At 46.4% G+C, this 14,652-nt stretch overlaps 1 protein-coding gene across 3 annotated transcripts in view; it reads right to left on the bottom strand.

Moving 5' to 3' along the window:
- Window positions 1-14,652, bottom strand: part of LOC147096439 (complement factor B-like) — a 94,487-nt gene that overhangs the window by 22,051 nt on the left and 57,784 nt on the right. For all 3 annotated transcript variants that reach the window (XM_085975213.1, XM_085975214.1, XM_085975215.1), the window contains exons 9-11: window positions 6,536-6,673; window positions 4,854-4,951; window positions 2,773-2,887 (exon numbers count right to left, since the gene is read on the bottom strand). In XM_085975213.1, the coding sequence (XP_085831339.1) occupies window positions 2,773-2,887; window positions 4,854-4,951; window positions 6,536-6,673 (351 nt within the window). The remainder of the gene's footprint in view (window positions 1-2,772; window positions 2,888-4,853; window positions 4,952-6,535; window positions 6,674-14,652) is intronic.

Genomic DNA, 14,652 nt, shown 5'->3' on the forward strand with positions numbered 1-14,652 from the left:
CCCCTTACCTTGAAACTATGCCTCCTGGTTATTGACCCCTCTACTAAGGGGAAAAGTTCCTTTCTATCTACCCTATCTATGTCCCTCATAATTTTGTACACCTCAATCAGGTCCCCCCCTCAGCCTTCTCTGCTCCAAGGAAAACAACCCCAGCCTGTCCAGTCTCTCTTCATAGCTGAAGCGCTCCAGCCCAGGTAACACCCTGGTGAATCTCCTCTGCACCCTCGCCAATACAATCACATCCTTCCTATAGTGTGGCGACCAGAACTGCACACAGTATTCCAGCTGTGGCCTAACTAGCATTTTGTACAGCTCCATCATAACCTCCCTGCTCTTATATTCTATGCCTCGGCTAATGAAGGTAGGTATCCCATATGCCTTCTTAACCACCTTATCCACCTGTTCTGCTGCCTTCAGGGATCTATGTACATGCACACCAAGGTCCCTCTGATCCTCTGACCTTCCGAGGGTCCTACCATTCATTGTGTATTCCCTTGCCTTGTTAGTCCTCCCAAAATGCATCACCTCACACTTTTCAGGGTTAAATTCCATTTGCCACTGTTCTGCCCATCTGACCAACCCGTCTATATCGTCCTGTAGCCTGAGGCTTCCCTCCTCGCTATTTACCACTCCACCAATTTCCGTGTCACCTGCAAACTTACCGATGATACCTCCTACATTCATATCTAAATCATTAATGTACACCACAAACAGCAAGGGACCCGGCACCGATCCCTGCGGCACACCACTGGACACAGGCTTCCAGTCACAAAAACAGATGTCAAAGGGCCCAATTGCCACCAGCGTTAACCGTGAAAGTGAACTCAATTGGTCTCTGGTGAAAATGCGAGACGGTCGAAGGGAAGCCGCCTGTGTTTCTTTCGCACCCCGCCCCATATTCGTTTGCAGAGTGGGCAGGGTGTAAAATGGGCAGGGGATTCACTCTCGCCCCTCTCGCGCTCCATTCTCTCGCCAACAGTTGAATGGGCCATGTATTGGGGTAGGCAGGTCACACAGCAGGCAGTGCAACTTACGGGGGTGGGGGGATGCGCATTGCCCACTGCCCCTTTCTCTTTCCTGCCCTGGAGGTAATTTAAGGAATTGCCCCCTCCCCTGGCTGTCCGGTATAAGAACATAAGAAACATAAGAAATAGAAGCAGGGGTAGGCCATTCGGCCCCTCGAGCCTGCTCCGCCATTCAATGAGATCATAGAAACATAGAAACATAGAAGATAGGAGCAGGAGTAGGCCATTCGGCCCCTCGAGCCTGCTCCGCCATTCAATGCGATCATGGCTGATCATCCAAACTCAGTACCCCGTACCTGCCTTCTCCCCATACCCATTGATCCCTTTAGCCTTAAGAAATATATCTAACTCCTTCTTGAATATATTTAATGAATTGGCCTCAACTGCCTTCTGTAGTAGAGAATTCCACAGGTTCACCACTCTCTGGGTGAAGAAATTCCTCCTCATCTCTGTCCTAAATGGCTTACCCCTTATCCTTAGACTGTGACCCCTGGTTCTGGACTCCCCCGCCATCGGGAACATCCTTCCTGCATCTAGTCTGTCTAGTCCTGTTAGAATTTTATAAGTTTCAATGAGATCCCCTCTCATTCTTCTAAACTCCAGCGAATATAAGCCTAATCAACCCAATCTCTCCTCATACGTCATTCCTGCCATCTCAGGTTTCAGCCTGGTGAATCTTCGCTGCACTCCCTCCGTGGCAAGAACGTCCTTCCTCAGATAAGGCGACCTAAACTGCACACAATACTCAAGGTGCGGTCTCACCAAGGCCCTGTACAACTGCAGCAAGACATCCTTGCTCCTGTACTCGAATCCTCTAGCTACGAAGGCCAGCATACCATTTGCCTTCTTAACCGCCTGCTGCACCTGCATGCTTACCTTCAGCGACTGCTGCACAAGGACACCCAGGTCTCGTTGCACTTCCCCTTCTCCCAATCTATTGCTATTCAGATAATAATCTGCCATCCTGTTTTTGCCACCAAAGTGGATAACCTCACATTTATCCACATTATACTGCATCTGCCAAGCATCTGCCCAATCGCCCAACCTGTCCAAATTGTACTGGAGTTTCACTGCATCCTCCTCACAGCACACACGCCCACCCAGCTTTGTGTGGCTGATCTTCTGCCTCAACTCCATTCACCGGCCCTATCGCCATATCCCTTGATGCCGTTACTAGTCAGAAATCTATCGACTTCTGTTTTGAATATACCCAATGACTGAGCCTTCACAGCCCTCTGGGGTAGAGAATTCCAAAGATTCACCACCCTCTGTGTGAAGAAATTTCTTCTCATCCCAGTCCTAAATGGCCTACCCTTTATCCTGAGGCTGTGGCCCCTGGTTCTAGACTCCCCAGCCAAGGGAAACATTCTCCCAGCATCCACCCTATCAAGCCCTGTAATAATTTTGTATGCTTCAATGAGATCCCCTCTCATTCTTCTGAATTCAAGAGAATACAGGCCTAGTTTACTCAATCTCTTCTCGTACGACAGTCCTGCCATCCCAGGAATCAATCTCGTGAACCTTTGTTGCACTCCCTCTATGGCAAGTATATCCTTCCTGAGATAAGGAGCCCAAAACTGCACACAGTGCTCCAGGTGGTCTCACCAAGGCCCTGTATAATTGGAGTAAGACTTCTTTACTCCTGTACTCAAATTTGTTGTACCCAGTACAGCACAGTTCAAATAGCCCCCCCAAGTGCGGGGAAGAGAAGTAGGTCTGCAAGAGAAGCGGAAAAGGGGACCCTTACCGGCTTCCATCACAATCCTCATGACATCATCCATGGACTGCACCTCATGCAAGCAGTGAGCGGCAGTCAGCACCCAGCCCCGTGACACGATGGATCCAGTGCAAGTTCCAGTGCCCTGTTTGGAGAAGAAAGCTGCGTTCGTTATTTTCCTTGATGCCCAGGTGGAAGGGCAGAGGCCCGCTGGGTGGATAGCGGACCTGCGAGCGAGAAGGCAGGGCAAATGGAGAAAACGGAGGAGCAGATGGCAGGAAAGAGCGAGGGAGTGCCCGCAACCTTGAGGTGCGGGCAAAGAACATAAGAAATAGGAGCAGGAGTGGGCCCCTCGAGCCTGCTCCGCCATTCAGTAAGATCTTGGCTGACCATCGACCTCAATTCCACTTTCCCGCCCGATCCCCATATCCCTTGATTCCCTTAATATTCAAGAATCTATCGATCTCTGTCTTGAATATACTCAACGACTGAGCCTCCACAGCCGTCTGGGGGAGAGAATGCCAAAGATCCACCATCCTCTTTATAAAGCGCTGGTTAGGCCACAACTGGGGTATTGCGTCCAGTTCTGGTCACCACACTTTAGGAAGGATGTGAAGGCCCTTGAGAAGGTGCAGAGGAGATTTACCAGAATGGTTCTGGGGATGGGGGGATCTTAGCTACAAGGACAGGTTGGAGAAGCTGGATTTGTTTTCATTAGAGATAAGGAGGTTGCAGGGTGATTTGATAGAGGTGTACAAGATTATGACGGGTTTGGATAGGCTAGGCGAGGAAAGGCTGTTCCCACTAGTTGATGGTACAAGGACTAGGTGACACAGATTTAAGGTTTTGGGCAAGAGATACAGGGGGGATGTGAGGAAAAACTTTTTTACGCAGCCAGTGGTGAGGACTTGGGACTCGCTGCTGATGGAAGTGGTGGAAGCGGAGCCACTCAATGTTTTCAAAGGGAGACTGGATAGGCACTTGAGGTAAATAAACTTGCAGGGCTACGAGGATAGAGCGGGGGAATGGGACTGAATGGATTGCTCTACAGAGAGCTGGCATGGACTCGATGGGCTGAATGGCCTCCTTCTGTGCCGTTATGACTCTGAGTGAAGATATTTCTCCTGATCTCAGTCCTAAATGGCCGACTGTAGGAGTCTCTGCACTCCTAGCAAAGATACTATAAACTCACTGGTAGTTAACAAACTGAGTTTAATGTACTAAAACTTTAACAAAACCAGAAAATGCAGGAGAAGCTCTAAACAGGTCTATACACTGTCACTCCACACGAGGACTAACTGGCAACGCCCTCTCACCCTGACGTCATGACGTCATCACGTTTCCCGCCGTTGGGAATGTCACATGACCCACGTGATGACGTCATCGCGTCAGATCGCGATTTTGTCGATCTAGCTCTGTTTAACCAGAGCCAACATTTAAAGGCAATAAACATGATTAAAGGCAATTGTACAAGTTACTGTGAGAGTCTCTTCGTGGCTTTGCCACACGACCCCTTATTCTGAGACTGTGACCCCTGGTTCTAGACTCCCCAGCCAGGGGAAACATTCTCCCTGCATCTACCCTGTCGAGCCCTGTAAGAATTTTATGTGTTTCAACGAGATCACCTCTCATTCTTCTAAACTCCAGAGAATATAGGCCCAGTCTACTCGATGGAAGAGGCCAATTCATTAAAGATATTCAAGAAGGAGTTAGATATATTTCTCAAGGCTAAAGGGATCAAGGGATATGGGAAGAAGGCAGGGACAGGGTACTGAGTTTGGATGATCAGCCATGATCTCATTGAATGGCGGAGCAGGCTCGAGGGGCCGAATGGCCTACTCCTGATCCTATCTTCTATGTTTCTATGTTAAGAGTAGCAGAGATTGCCAGGAGTCTGCTGATATCAGTACAGTCAGGGTGTAGGCAAGAGGATGGGTGGTGTCTATAGTTTTATTACTATATAAGAATGTGTTATGCCAGGTGAGAATCTGTAGCAGACGGGGTTCTAACTCACAGCAAGTGGCCTGGTCCTCTGAAGATAGAAAGTCTTTAAATGATGTTGGTAACATTTACTGTACAGAGGTGTCTCCGTGATTGAGTGCGGGACCTACCGGGAATCGCAAGATGACATGCCAGGGGTGACTCTTCCTCACGGTGGCATCTGGATTTTCCTCGGCAACTCCACACAAATCACCAATTTTGGTAAAATCTACAAAAAGGCAGAGGTGCGGCTGGTTTTGTTATAACATTCACCAAAGCAAGACAAACAAAGATCTTCGGCAAGAGTCGCCAACCAGACCATCACAGTAACTAGTAAAACGCAACAGTCACAAGCACTCAACCATCCCCTCCACCCAACAATCACTAGTACTCCATTTACCACCTTAAACATTCACCCCCTCCACCACCGGCGCACCGTGGCTGCAGTGTGTATAAGATGCACTGCAGCAACTCGCCAAGGCTTCTTCCGCCTAGAAGGACGAGGGCAGCAGGCGCATGGGAACACTGTTATAAATCTCATCATCGTAAAGAAACTACTCATGAAATAACGCTGGATGGCCAGCTGGTGGCGCCGTCCAAGGAGTATAAATACTCGGGCGTGGGCCCCAGCTTGCCAGGGACATTTTGTTAGGCAGGAACTAGTGAAGTACAACTAGACCTCCATGTTCCTGAAACAAGTTGATTAAAGCCACCACGTGTGTAGTGAGTTTTATTACGTCAAACACCACCACCTCCAAGTTCCCCTCCAAGTCACACACCATCCTGGAAGTATATCGGCCATTCCTTCATCGTCGCTGGGTCAAAATCCTGGAACTCCCTCCCTAACAGCACTGCGGGAGCACCTTCACCACACGGACTGCAGCGGTTCAAGAAGGCGGCTCACCACCACCTGCTGAAGGGCAACTAGGGATGGGCAATAAATGCTGGCCTTGCCAGTGACGCCCACATCCCATGAACAAATTAAAAAAACACTCAACCATCCCTCTACCCAACAGTCACTAGTACTCAACCATCACCTCTCTCATTCTCCCAAGTTTCCTTTATTGCTTAAGGAAGTAGAGATGTTACCGTTGGTCAAATGGTGGAAGATAAAGATTGATTTACAAAATGTAGCTGTTGGTACATGAGGGAGAGAAAGATGCTCTAGCCTAGCAACAGTCAAGAGAGGGAGAAAGAGGGAGAAAGAATTACAGATCACCCTAGCAACAACCAGTGTTCAAGATTGAAGTAAGGCCTTGGGATGTTTACAGTAGTGCCATACGATAAACATCCCACTACACATCATTGCAATCTACGCAAAAGGATGTTGATGCATGAGAAATGTAAACTTGTGAGCGTAAGAATCGGCTGAAGGACGTGCATTGACCGGAAACTACCAAATAAGGCATGGTTTGATTAAAAAAAAGTATATTAAAAAGAAAGCTTTTGTGTTAAGTTTGAGAGAAGATGAGAAACCTGCAAGAATTGAGGACAAGCCTGCATCCAATACTGCTGACAAAACTCCGCTTGTAAACTGCGTTATGCTCTGAATAAATTATACTCCACTTTTAGATTGTTTATTGTTAAAGTAGAAAAAGATAACATGATTATAACCATAAGACTGAATTTGTTCCTACGCAGGAGAACAACAGAAGATTGTTTAAAACAACAGCAGCTCCGTGGACCCTTTCTCCCGCGAAACACCTTGAGTCCTGAGTGTCTAGCAATGAGGATGACGTTAACTGCAGTCAATGTTAATTTGTTTCATGAACATTAATTAAGGGAATATTGTTAAAGATAATGAAACCCATACCTAATATACTGTTGAAAGCTTTTATCAAATCTACGGTGTTTCTTACAGTGAAATAGTGTTTTTCCTTAGGTTTTTGAGATGACAGCGCGTTCAGTTCTACTTTATCCACATCATCTGACACTCCAAACGAGTACATATCTGCAAGAGAACAAGCAGTAGGTCGTGAACACGGACCCGTGTGAATAGAGGATGGATAATGTGTGCACAGGCTCCTGAATCACAACAATAACTTGCATAAGAACATAACATAACATATGCCGGGGGAAGGCCCTGAGAATCATTAAAGACGCGAGTCACCCCAGCCACAACCTCTTCGCCCTGCTCCCGGCCGGTAAGAGATACCGAAGCATACGGTCTCGTACCAGCAGGTTTCGAAACAGCTTCTACCCCCAAGCCATAAGACTCATGAACGATTAATTTATTATTATTTATTACTGTTGTTTTATTTATTAATACTGTATTTCTATTAGTATTTTTATCATTGTTATGCCATATTTATTCCAATGTTGGGAGGACTCGTAAAAATCAACATTTCATTGTGCAGTACACACGTCTGCTGCATATATGACAAATAAAATTGAATTGAATTGAATTGAAAAGACATAAGAACATAAGACATAGGAGCAGGAGTAGGTCATTTGGCCCCTCGAGCCTGCTCTGCCATTCAATAAGATCATGGATGCAGTAACCTTTTATGTGGCACCTTATCGAATGCCTTCTGGAAATCCAAATACACCACATCTACTGGTTCCCCTTTATCCACCCTGCTCATTACATCCTCAAAGAACTCCAGCAAATTTGTCAAGCATGATTTCCCTTTCATAAAACCATGCTGACTCTGCTTGACTGCATTATGATTTTCTAAATGCCCTGCTACCACTTCCTTAATGATGGACTCCAGCATTTTCCCAATGACAGATGTTAGGCTAACTGGCCTATAGTTTCCTGCTTTCTGTCTCCCTCCTTTCTTAAATAGAGGCGTTACATTTGCGGTTTTCCAGTCCGCTGGGACCTCTCCAGAATCCAGGGAGTTTTGGTAGATTACAACCAATGCATCCACTATCTCTGCAGCCATCTCTTTTAAGACTCTAGGATGCAGGCCATCGGGTCCAGGGGACTTGTCCATCTTTAGTCCCATTAGTTTGCCTAGTACTTTTTCTCTAATGATAGTGATTGTTTTAAGTTTCCCCCCCCCCGCCACCCAAATAGCCCCTTGACTATCCATTATTGGGATGCTTTTAGTGTCTTTAACCGTGAAGACTGATACAAAATATTTGTTCAAGGTCTCTGCCATTTCCCTGTTTCCCATTATTAATTCCCCAGACTCATCCTCTAGGGGACCAACGTTTACTTTAGCTACTCTCTTCCTTTTATATACCTGTAGAAGCTCTTACTGTCTGTTTTTATATTTCTTGCTAGCTTACTCTCATAAGCTATCTTCCCTCCCTTTATCATTTTTTTAGTCGTCCTTTGCTATTTTTAAAAAAATTCCCAATCCTCCGGCCTTTCACTATTCTTCGCAATATTGTATGCTTTTGTTTTCAATTTGATACCACCCTTTACTTCCTTAGTTAGCCACAGATGGTTCATCCTTCTCTTAGAGTCTTTCTTTCTCACTGGAATATATCTTTGCTGAGAGTTATGAAATATCTCCTTAAATGTTTGCCACTGCTTTTCTACAGTCTTACCCTGTAATATATTTTCCCAGTCCACTTTAACCAAGTCTGCCTTCATACCTTTGTAATTACCTTTGTTTAAGTTCAGGACACTAGTTTGAGACCTAGCTTTCTCACCCTCAAACTGAATTTGAAGATCTACCATGCTATGATCACTCTTCCCAAGAGGATCCTTCACTTCGCGATCATTAATTAATCCAGCCTCGTTACACATTACCAGATCTAAAATAGTCTGCTCCCTGGTTGGTTCCACAACATATTGGGCTGGATATTCCGATCCCTGTGGGTGTGTACGCGCTGTGTACTCACCCGTAGGGACATCGGAAATGCCGGTTTCAGGCATGCACAGCGCAGGGGCGTAAGGCCTGCTTTTACCAGGATAAGAGTTGAAAAAGTTTTTTTCACTGATTTATCATTTAAAAATACTTTTAAAAAAGGTAAGTTTATTTTTAGCCCCGTTATTTTTTTCAAAAGTTTAAATTTTTGTTTAAAAATAGTTAATTTATTGTAATTTCAAGTCATTTTAAAAATGTGATTTTTCTTTTTTGAATTCATTTAAAGTTTTACGATGTTTTGGGGGTGATCTCCGTTCATATATTTGACAGGTCTTCCTGTCAAATGTATGAAGGGAGATTCCCTTCTGTGATTGGCTCCCCATGGCCCACGTGATCCCAGGGACGCTGCGAACTCCCTGCGCCTCTGGAATACGTGGGCCCCACGCACCGGCAGTTTGGAGAGGCCCAGGAGCAGAAGCGTGTGCGTCCCGGGAGCCCTCAGGTAAGGGCGCAGATTTTTCCAGATCGCAGGACTCCGCCCGTGGGAGACCTGCGATCGGAATATCTGGGCCATTGTTCCAAGAAACCATCCCATATACACTCGAAGAACTCTTCCTCAAGTCTACCTTTGCCAATTTGCTTTGTTCAATCAATATGAAGATTAAAATCTCCCATGATTATAGCCATACTTTTCTTACAAGCCTCTATTATTTCTTGATTTATACTCTGTCCTACAGTGTGGCTACCGTTTGGGGGCCTGTAGACCACTGCCACCAGTGACTTCTTGCCCTTATTATTTCTTATCTCCACCCAAACTGATTCTTCATCTTGATCTTCTAATCAATATCATTTCTCATTACTGCACTGATCTCATCCCTTACTAACAGAGCTACACCACCTCCTTTTCCTTTCTGCCTATCCTTACGAAATGGCAAATACCCCTGAATATTCAGTTCCCAGCCTTGGTCACCTTGCAACCACGTCTCTGTAATGGCTATCATTTATTTCTATTTGTGCTGTCAACTCATCTATCTTGTTACGAATGCTGCGTACGTTCAGCTATAGAGCTTTTAATTTTGTCTTTTTACCATTTTTCCCTACTCTGACCTCTGTCAGCACAGTGGCATAGTGGTTAGCACTGTTGCCTCACAGCGCCAGGGACCCGGGTTCAAATCCAGCCTCGGGTGACTGTCTGTGTGGAGTTTGCACATTCTCCCCGTGTTTGCGTGGGTTTCCTCTGGTTTCCTCCCACAGTCCACAGATGTGCAGGTTAGGTTGATTGGCCATGATAAAAATTGGCCCTTAGTGTTAGGGGGGGATTCAAATACGCGGGGATAGGGCTTGGGTGGGATGGCTGTTGGTGTAGGGACCGGGTGCTAGGTTTTGGATGATCAGCCATGATCTCATTGAATGGCGGAGCAGGCTTGAAGGGCCGAATTGGCCTACTCCTAGTTTCTATGTTTCTGATGCACTCTTATGGGTATACATTTTGTCCCTTCCTGTCAAACTCTGGTTATCATTACCCCCATCACTACCCTGTACTTTTGCCTTCTCATTTTTCTTTGACTTTTTTAATTTCCGCTCAGCGTATCCCTCCCCCACCCCCCCCCCCGCACACTATTTACTTTAAAGCCATATCTACAGCCATAGTTATTCGATTCGCCAGGACACTGGCCCCAGCCTGGTTCGAATGAAGCCCGTCCCGACTGAACAGCTCCCACTTATCCCAGTACTGGTGCCAGTGCCCCAAGAATCGAAACCCATTTCTCCAACACCAATGTTCAAGCCACTCGTTCATCTCTCTGATTCTATTTACCCTGTGTCAATTTGCACATGGCTCAGGTAGTAATCCAGAGATTATTACCGTTGTGGTTCTGCTTTTTAATTCAGCCCCTAGCTGCTCATACTCCCTCATCAGAACCTCTTTCTTTGTCCTACCTATGTCGTTGGTACCTACATGGACCACGACAACTGGATCTTTCCCCTCCCACTCTAAGTTCCTCTCCAGCCCAGAGGAGATGTCCTTAACCCTGGCACCGGGCAGGCAACACAGCCTTCGGGACTCACGCTCTCGGCTGCAGAGAACAGTATACAATACAATACAATACAATACAAATCGCTTTATTGGCATGATAAGGTACATCTTATGTTGCCAAAGCATCAAAATACATTTATGGTTGAACACATAAACGCGGTTCCATTCATACAGTGTATAAACAGGTATATCCCTGAGTTTATAAATATATTTTCGCCTTGTTTATATATACTCTTGTCTTAGTTTACTGGTTGTCCCTCTGTTCATGGCAAGCTGTAACATAGTGTGCCGCCAGTGTTACACAGCTTCTCTCCTCCCCCAGTAGGAATGGGAGTTTTTGGTTGTCAGTCAGATTTCTGAATTCAGGGCATATTTGTGAGAATTTTTGATAGAAATTCTCTCTGATGCCCTGATATTTTCCACAGGCTGTGAGGAAGTGCATCTCTGTCTCAACTACTCCCTGACTGCAGTGAGAGCATATCCTGTCTTCTCTTGGCAGCCTGGTCTGCCTGTGTCTGCCTTTTTCGATCGCTAGGCTATGTTCGCTAAGTCTGTACCTTGTCAAGGTTCTTCTCAGTTTGTTATCCTTTACCATGGTCAGGTAATCAGCTATGTTGTATTGTCTGTTTAGGGCCAAGTAGCAATTGAGTTTGCTTTGGGTTTTTGTTGTTTCTGCCCAATATGACAGATATTTTTCCTTTTGCTTAGCGACGATTGTGTTGGGTCGAATTCTTTGTGTTACCCTGTCACTGTCCTGGGGCTGGTTATTGTTAGTATTGTTATTAGTTACTTTATTGAGTCCCAGGACTAGTTGACTGAGGGTATTCTTCTTTATGGTCAGCTCTTGGCATTTCAGGGCGTCGTAGTGATAGCATTGGGGGTTGCTCATTTGTAGGTGATTCCAAAATTTGGTGGCTCTTTTTTGGATAGTGATTATTAATGGGTATTGGCCTAGTTCCGCCCTGCATGCGTTGTTTACTGTTTTCCTTTGAGTCCGGAGGATACTTTTACAGAATTCCGCATGTAGGATCTCAATTGGGTGTTTGTCCCATTTTGCAAAATCTTGTTGTGTTAGTGGTCCCCAGACCTCACTGCCATAGAGTGCAATTGGTTCAATTACTGATTTGAAAATTTTGAGCCAAATGCTAATTGGGATTTCTATTTGGATTGATTTTTTGATGGCATAGAAAGCCCTTCTTGCTTTCTCTTTCAGTTCATTCACAGCCAGTTTGAAGTTTCCCGTAGAACTGATTTTTAAGCCCAAGTATGTGTAGTGAGTGGTTTGTTCAATTTTGGTTGTTCCTACTGTGAAATTTATTGTGGGTCCATGTTGTTTGGATCTTTGCTGGAACACAAGGACTTTGGTTTTTTGGGGATTTATTGTCAGGGCCCAAGTCTGGCAGTACGACTCCAGCAGGTCCAGGTTCTGCTGTAGACCCTCCTTAGTTGGTGACAGCAGAACCAGGTCGTCGGCATAGAGGAGGAATTTAACCTTGGATTCATATAGGGTGAGGCCGGGTGCTGTAGATTGTTCAAGTAGTTTTGCCAATCCATTAATGTAAATATTAAAGAGTGTCGGTGAGATTGGCGAGCCCTGCGTCACCCCCCGCCCCTGTGGGAAGTATTTTGTTTGTTTGTCTCCAATTTTAACTGCACATTTATTGTTTGTATACATTGATTTAATTACATCATATGTTTTACCTCCTACCCCGCTTTCGATAAGTTTCAGGAATAAACCGTCATGCCAGATGGAGTCGAAAGCCTTCTGGAAATCTACAAAGCATGCGTAGATTTTGCTTTTGTTATGGTGAACGTGTTTGTCAATTAGGGTCTGTAGGGTGAAGATATGATCGGATGTTCTATAGTTTGGCAGGAATCACTATACAGTCCCCTACCACTAGCACATTTCTTTTTGCTCCCCCCACTTGAATGGCTCCCTGTACCACGGTGCTGTGGTCAGTTTGCTCATCCTCACTGCAGTCCCTGCCCTCGCCCTCAGAGAGTAAGAACCTACTAACTGTTGGACAAGAGCAAGGGCTGAGGCTCCTCCAGCACTACCTCCTGATTCCCCATACCTGCCTCGCTCGTAGTCACACCCACCTGTCCCTGACCATGGGCCAAATTTGAATGAATTAATCTAAGGGGTTGTGACTGCCTCCTGGAACACAGCGTCCAGGTAACTCTCCCCCTCCCCGATGTGTGGCAGTGTTTGAAGCTCGGACTCCAGCTCATCAACACGGGGCCGAAGTTCCTCGAGCAACCAACACTTACTGCAAATGTGATGCATTTCTATTGCACCTTTAACCGAAATGTCCCACGGTCCTTTAAAGAGGTGTAAGGATAACAACGACAGCCTAGGGTTGCACCGGAAATTATGGTCGAGGGTCACTCTCAGCAGTACAGTACCAGAGGGTAATGGAGCATAACTGAAGGCTCCCCCCATAGGAAGGCCCATCATTTCCATCAGGCCATTGTCGGCCGCTGCCAAATATTTCGGCGCAAGTTGGGTAACAAGTAAACTGTACTGTGTTACATGATTGCAAGGACATTGACCTCCCCACCTCCCCCCCTCCCCCCCCCCCCCCATTCAGGTGAAATTCGTTCATCCACTATCTTAACAGAGGCATCGTTTGTTTTTCTGAAATGCGTTAGCGCCTGTGTTGACTCGAGGAGTCTTGCACAAGTCCACTAAGCCTTCGTCTGATGCTATTGCACACCGTGATTTTCATAGAGTCACAGGGTCATAACAGCACTGAAGGAGGCCATTCGGCCCATCGAGTCCGTGCCGGCTCTCTGTAGAGCAATCCAGTCAGGCCCATTCCCCCGCTCTATCCCCGTAGCCCTGCAAGTTTATTTCCCTCAAGTGCCTATCCAGTCTCCCCTTGAAAACATTGAGTGTCTCCGCTCCCACCACTTCCGTCGGCAGCGAGTCCCAGGTCATCACCACTCGCTGCGTAAAAAAGTTTTTCCTCACGTCCCCCCTGCATCTCTTGCCCGAAGCCTTAAATCTGTGTCCCCTAGTCCTTGTACCATCAACTAGTGGGAACAGCCTTTCCCCGTCTAGCCTATCCAAACCCGTCATAATCCTGTACACCTCTATCGAATCACCCCTCAACCTCCTTTGCTCCAATGAAAACAAGTCCAGCTTCTCCAACCTGTCCTTGTAGCTAAGATCCCCCATCCCCGGAACTATTCTAGTAAATCTCCTCTGCACCCTATTTCAGGCTAATAGGACAAGCAGATGCACCTCATGAGGGCCCTTGGTTGAACCTGGGATCACTCTCTGCCTCCTGGTTACATTTATCTTGCCTTCTTTATATTACGTGTCACGTTAGATGTACAGCACATAAGCAGCCCGCTTGGCCCAACTGGCTCGTGCCGGTGTTTACGCTGCACACGAGCCTCCGCCCACTCCATTTACTTAATCCCACCCCATCAGTCATAGAGTTATACAGCACAGAAAGAGGCCCTTCGGCCCATCGTGTCCGCGCCGGCCATCAAGCCCTGTCTAATCTAATCCCATTTTCCAGCACTTGGTCCGTAGCCTTGTATGCTATGGCGTTTCAAGCGCTCATCTAAATGCTTCTTGAATGTTGTGAGGGTTCCTGCCTCTACCACCCTTTCAGGCAGTGAGTTCCAGATTCCAACCACCCTCTGGGTGAAAAAGTTTTTCCTCAAATCCCCTCTAAACCTCCTGCCCCTTACCTTGAAACTATGCCCCCTGGTTATTGACCCCTCTACTAAGGGGAAAAGTTCCTTTCTATCTACCCTATCTTATGCCCCTCATAATTTTGCACGCTTCAATCAGGTCCCCCCTCAGCCTTCTCTGCTCTAAAGAAAACAACCCCAGCCTGTCCAGTCTCTCTTCATAGCTGAAGCGCTCCAGCCCAGGTAACATCCTGGTGAATCTCCTCTGCACCCTCTCTAACGCAATCACATCCCTCCTATAGTGTGGTGACCAGAACTGCACACAGTATTCCAGCTGTGGCCTAACTAACATTTTGTACAGCTCCATCATAACCTCCCTGCTCTTATATTCTATGCCTCGGCTAATGAAGGCAAGTATCCCAAATGCCTCCTTAACCACCTTATCTACCTGTCCTGCTGCCTTCAGGGATCTATGTACGTGCA

Source organism: Somniosus microcephalus, unplaced genomic scaffold, assembly GCF_052327205.1.
Source record: "Somniosus microcephalus isolate GS21.2 unplaced genomic scaffold, FLI_Smic_1.0 unresolved_chr1, whole genome shotgun sequence".
In the NCBI taxonomy this organism is placed as follows: Eukaryota; Metazoa; Chordata; class Chondrichthyes; order Squaliformes; family Somniosidae; genus Somniosus; species Somniosus microcephalus.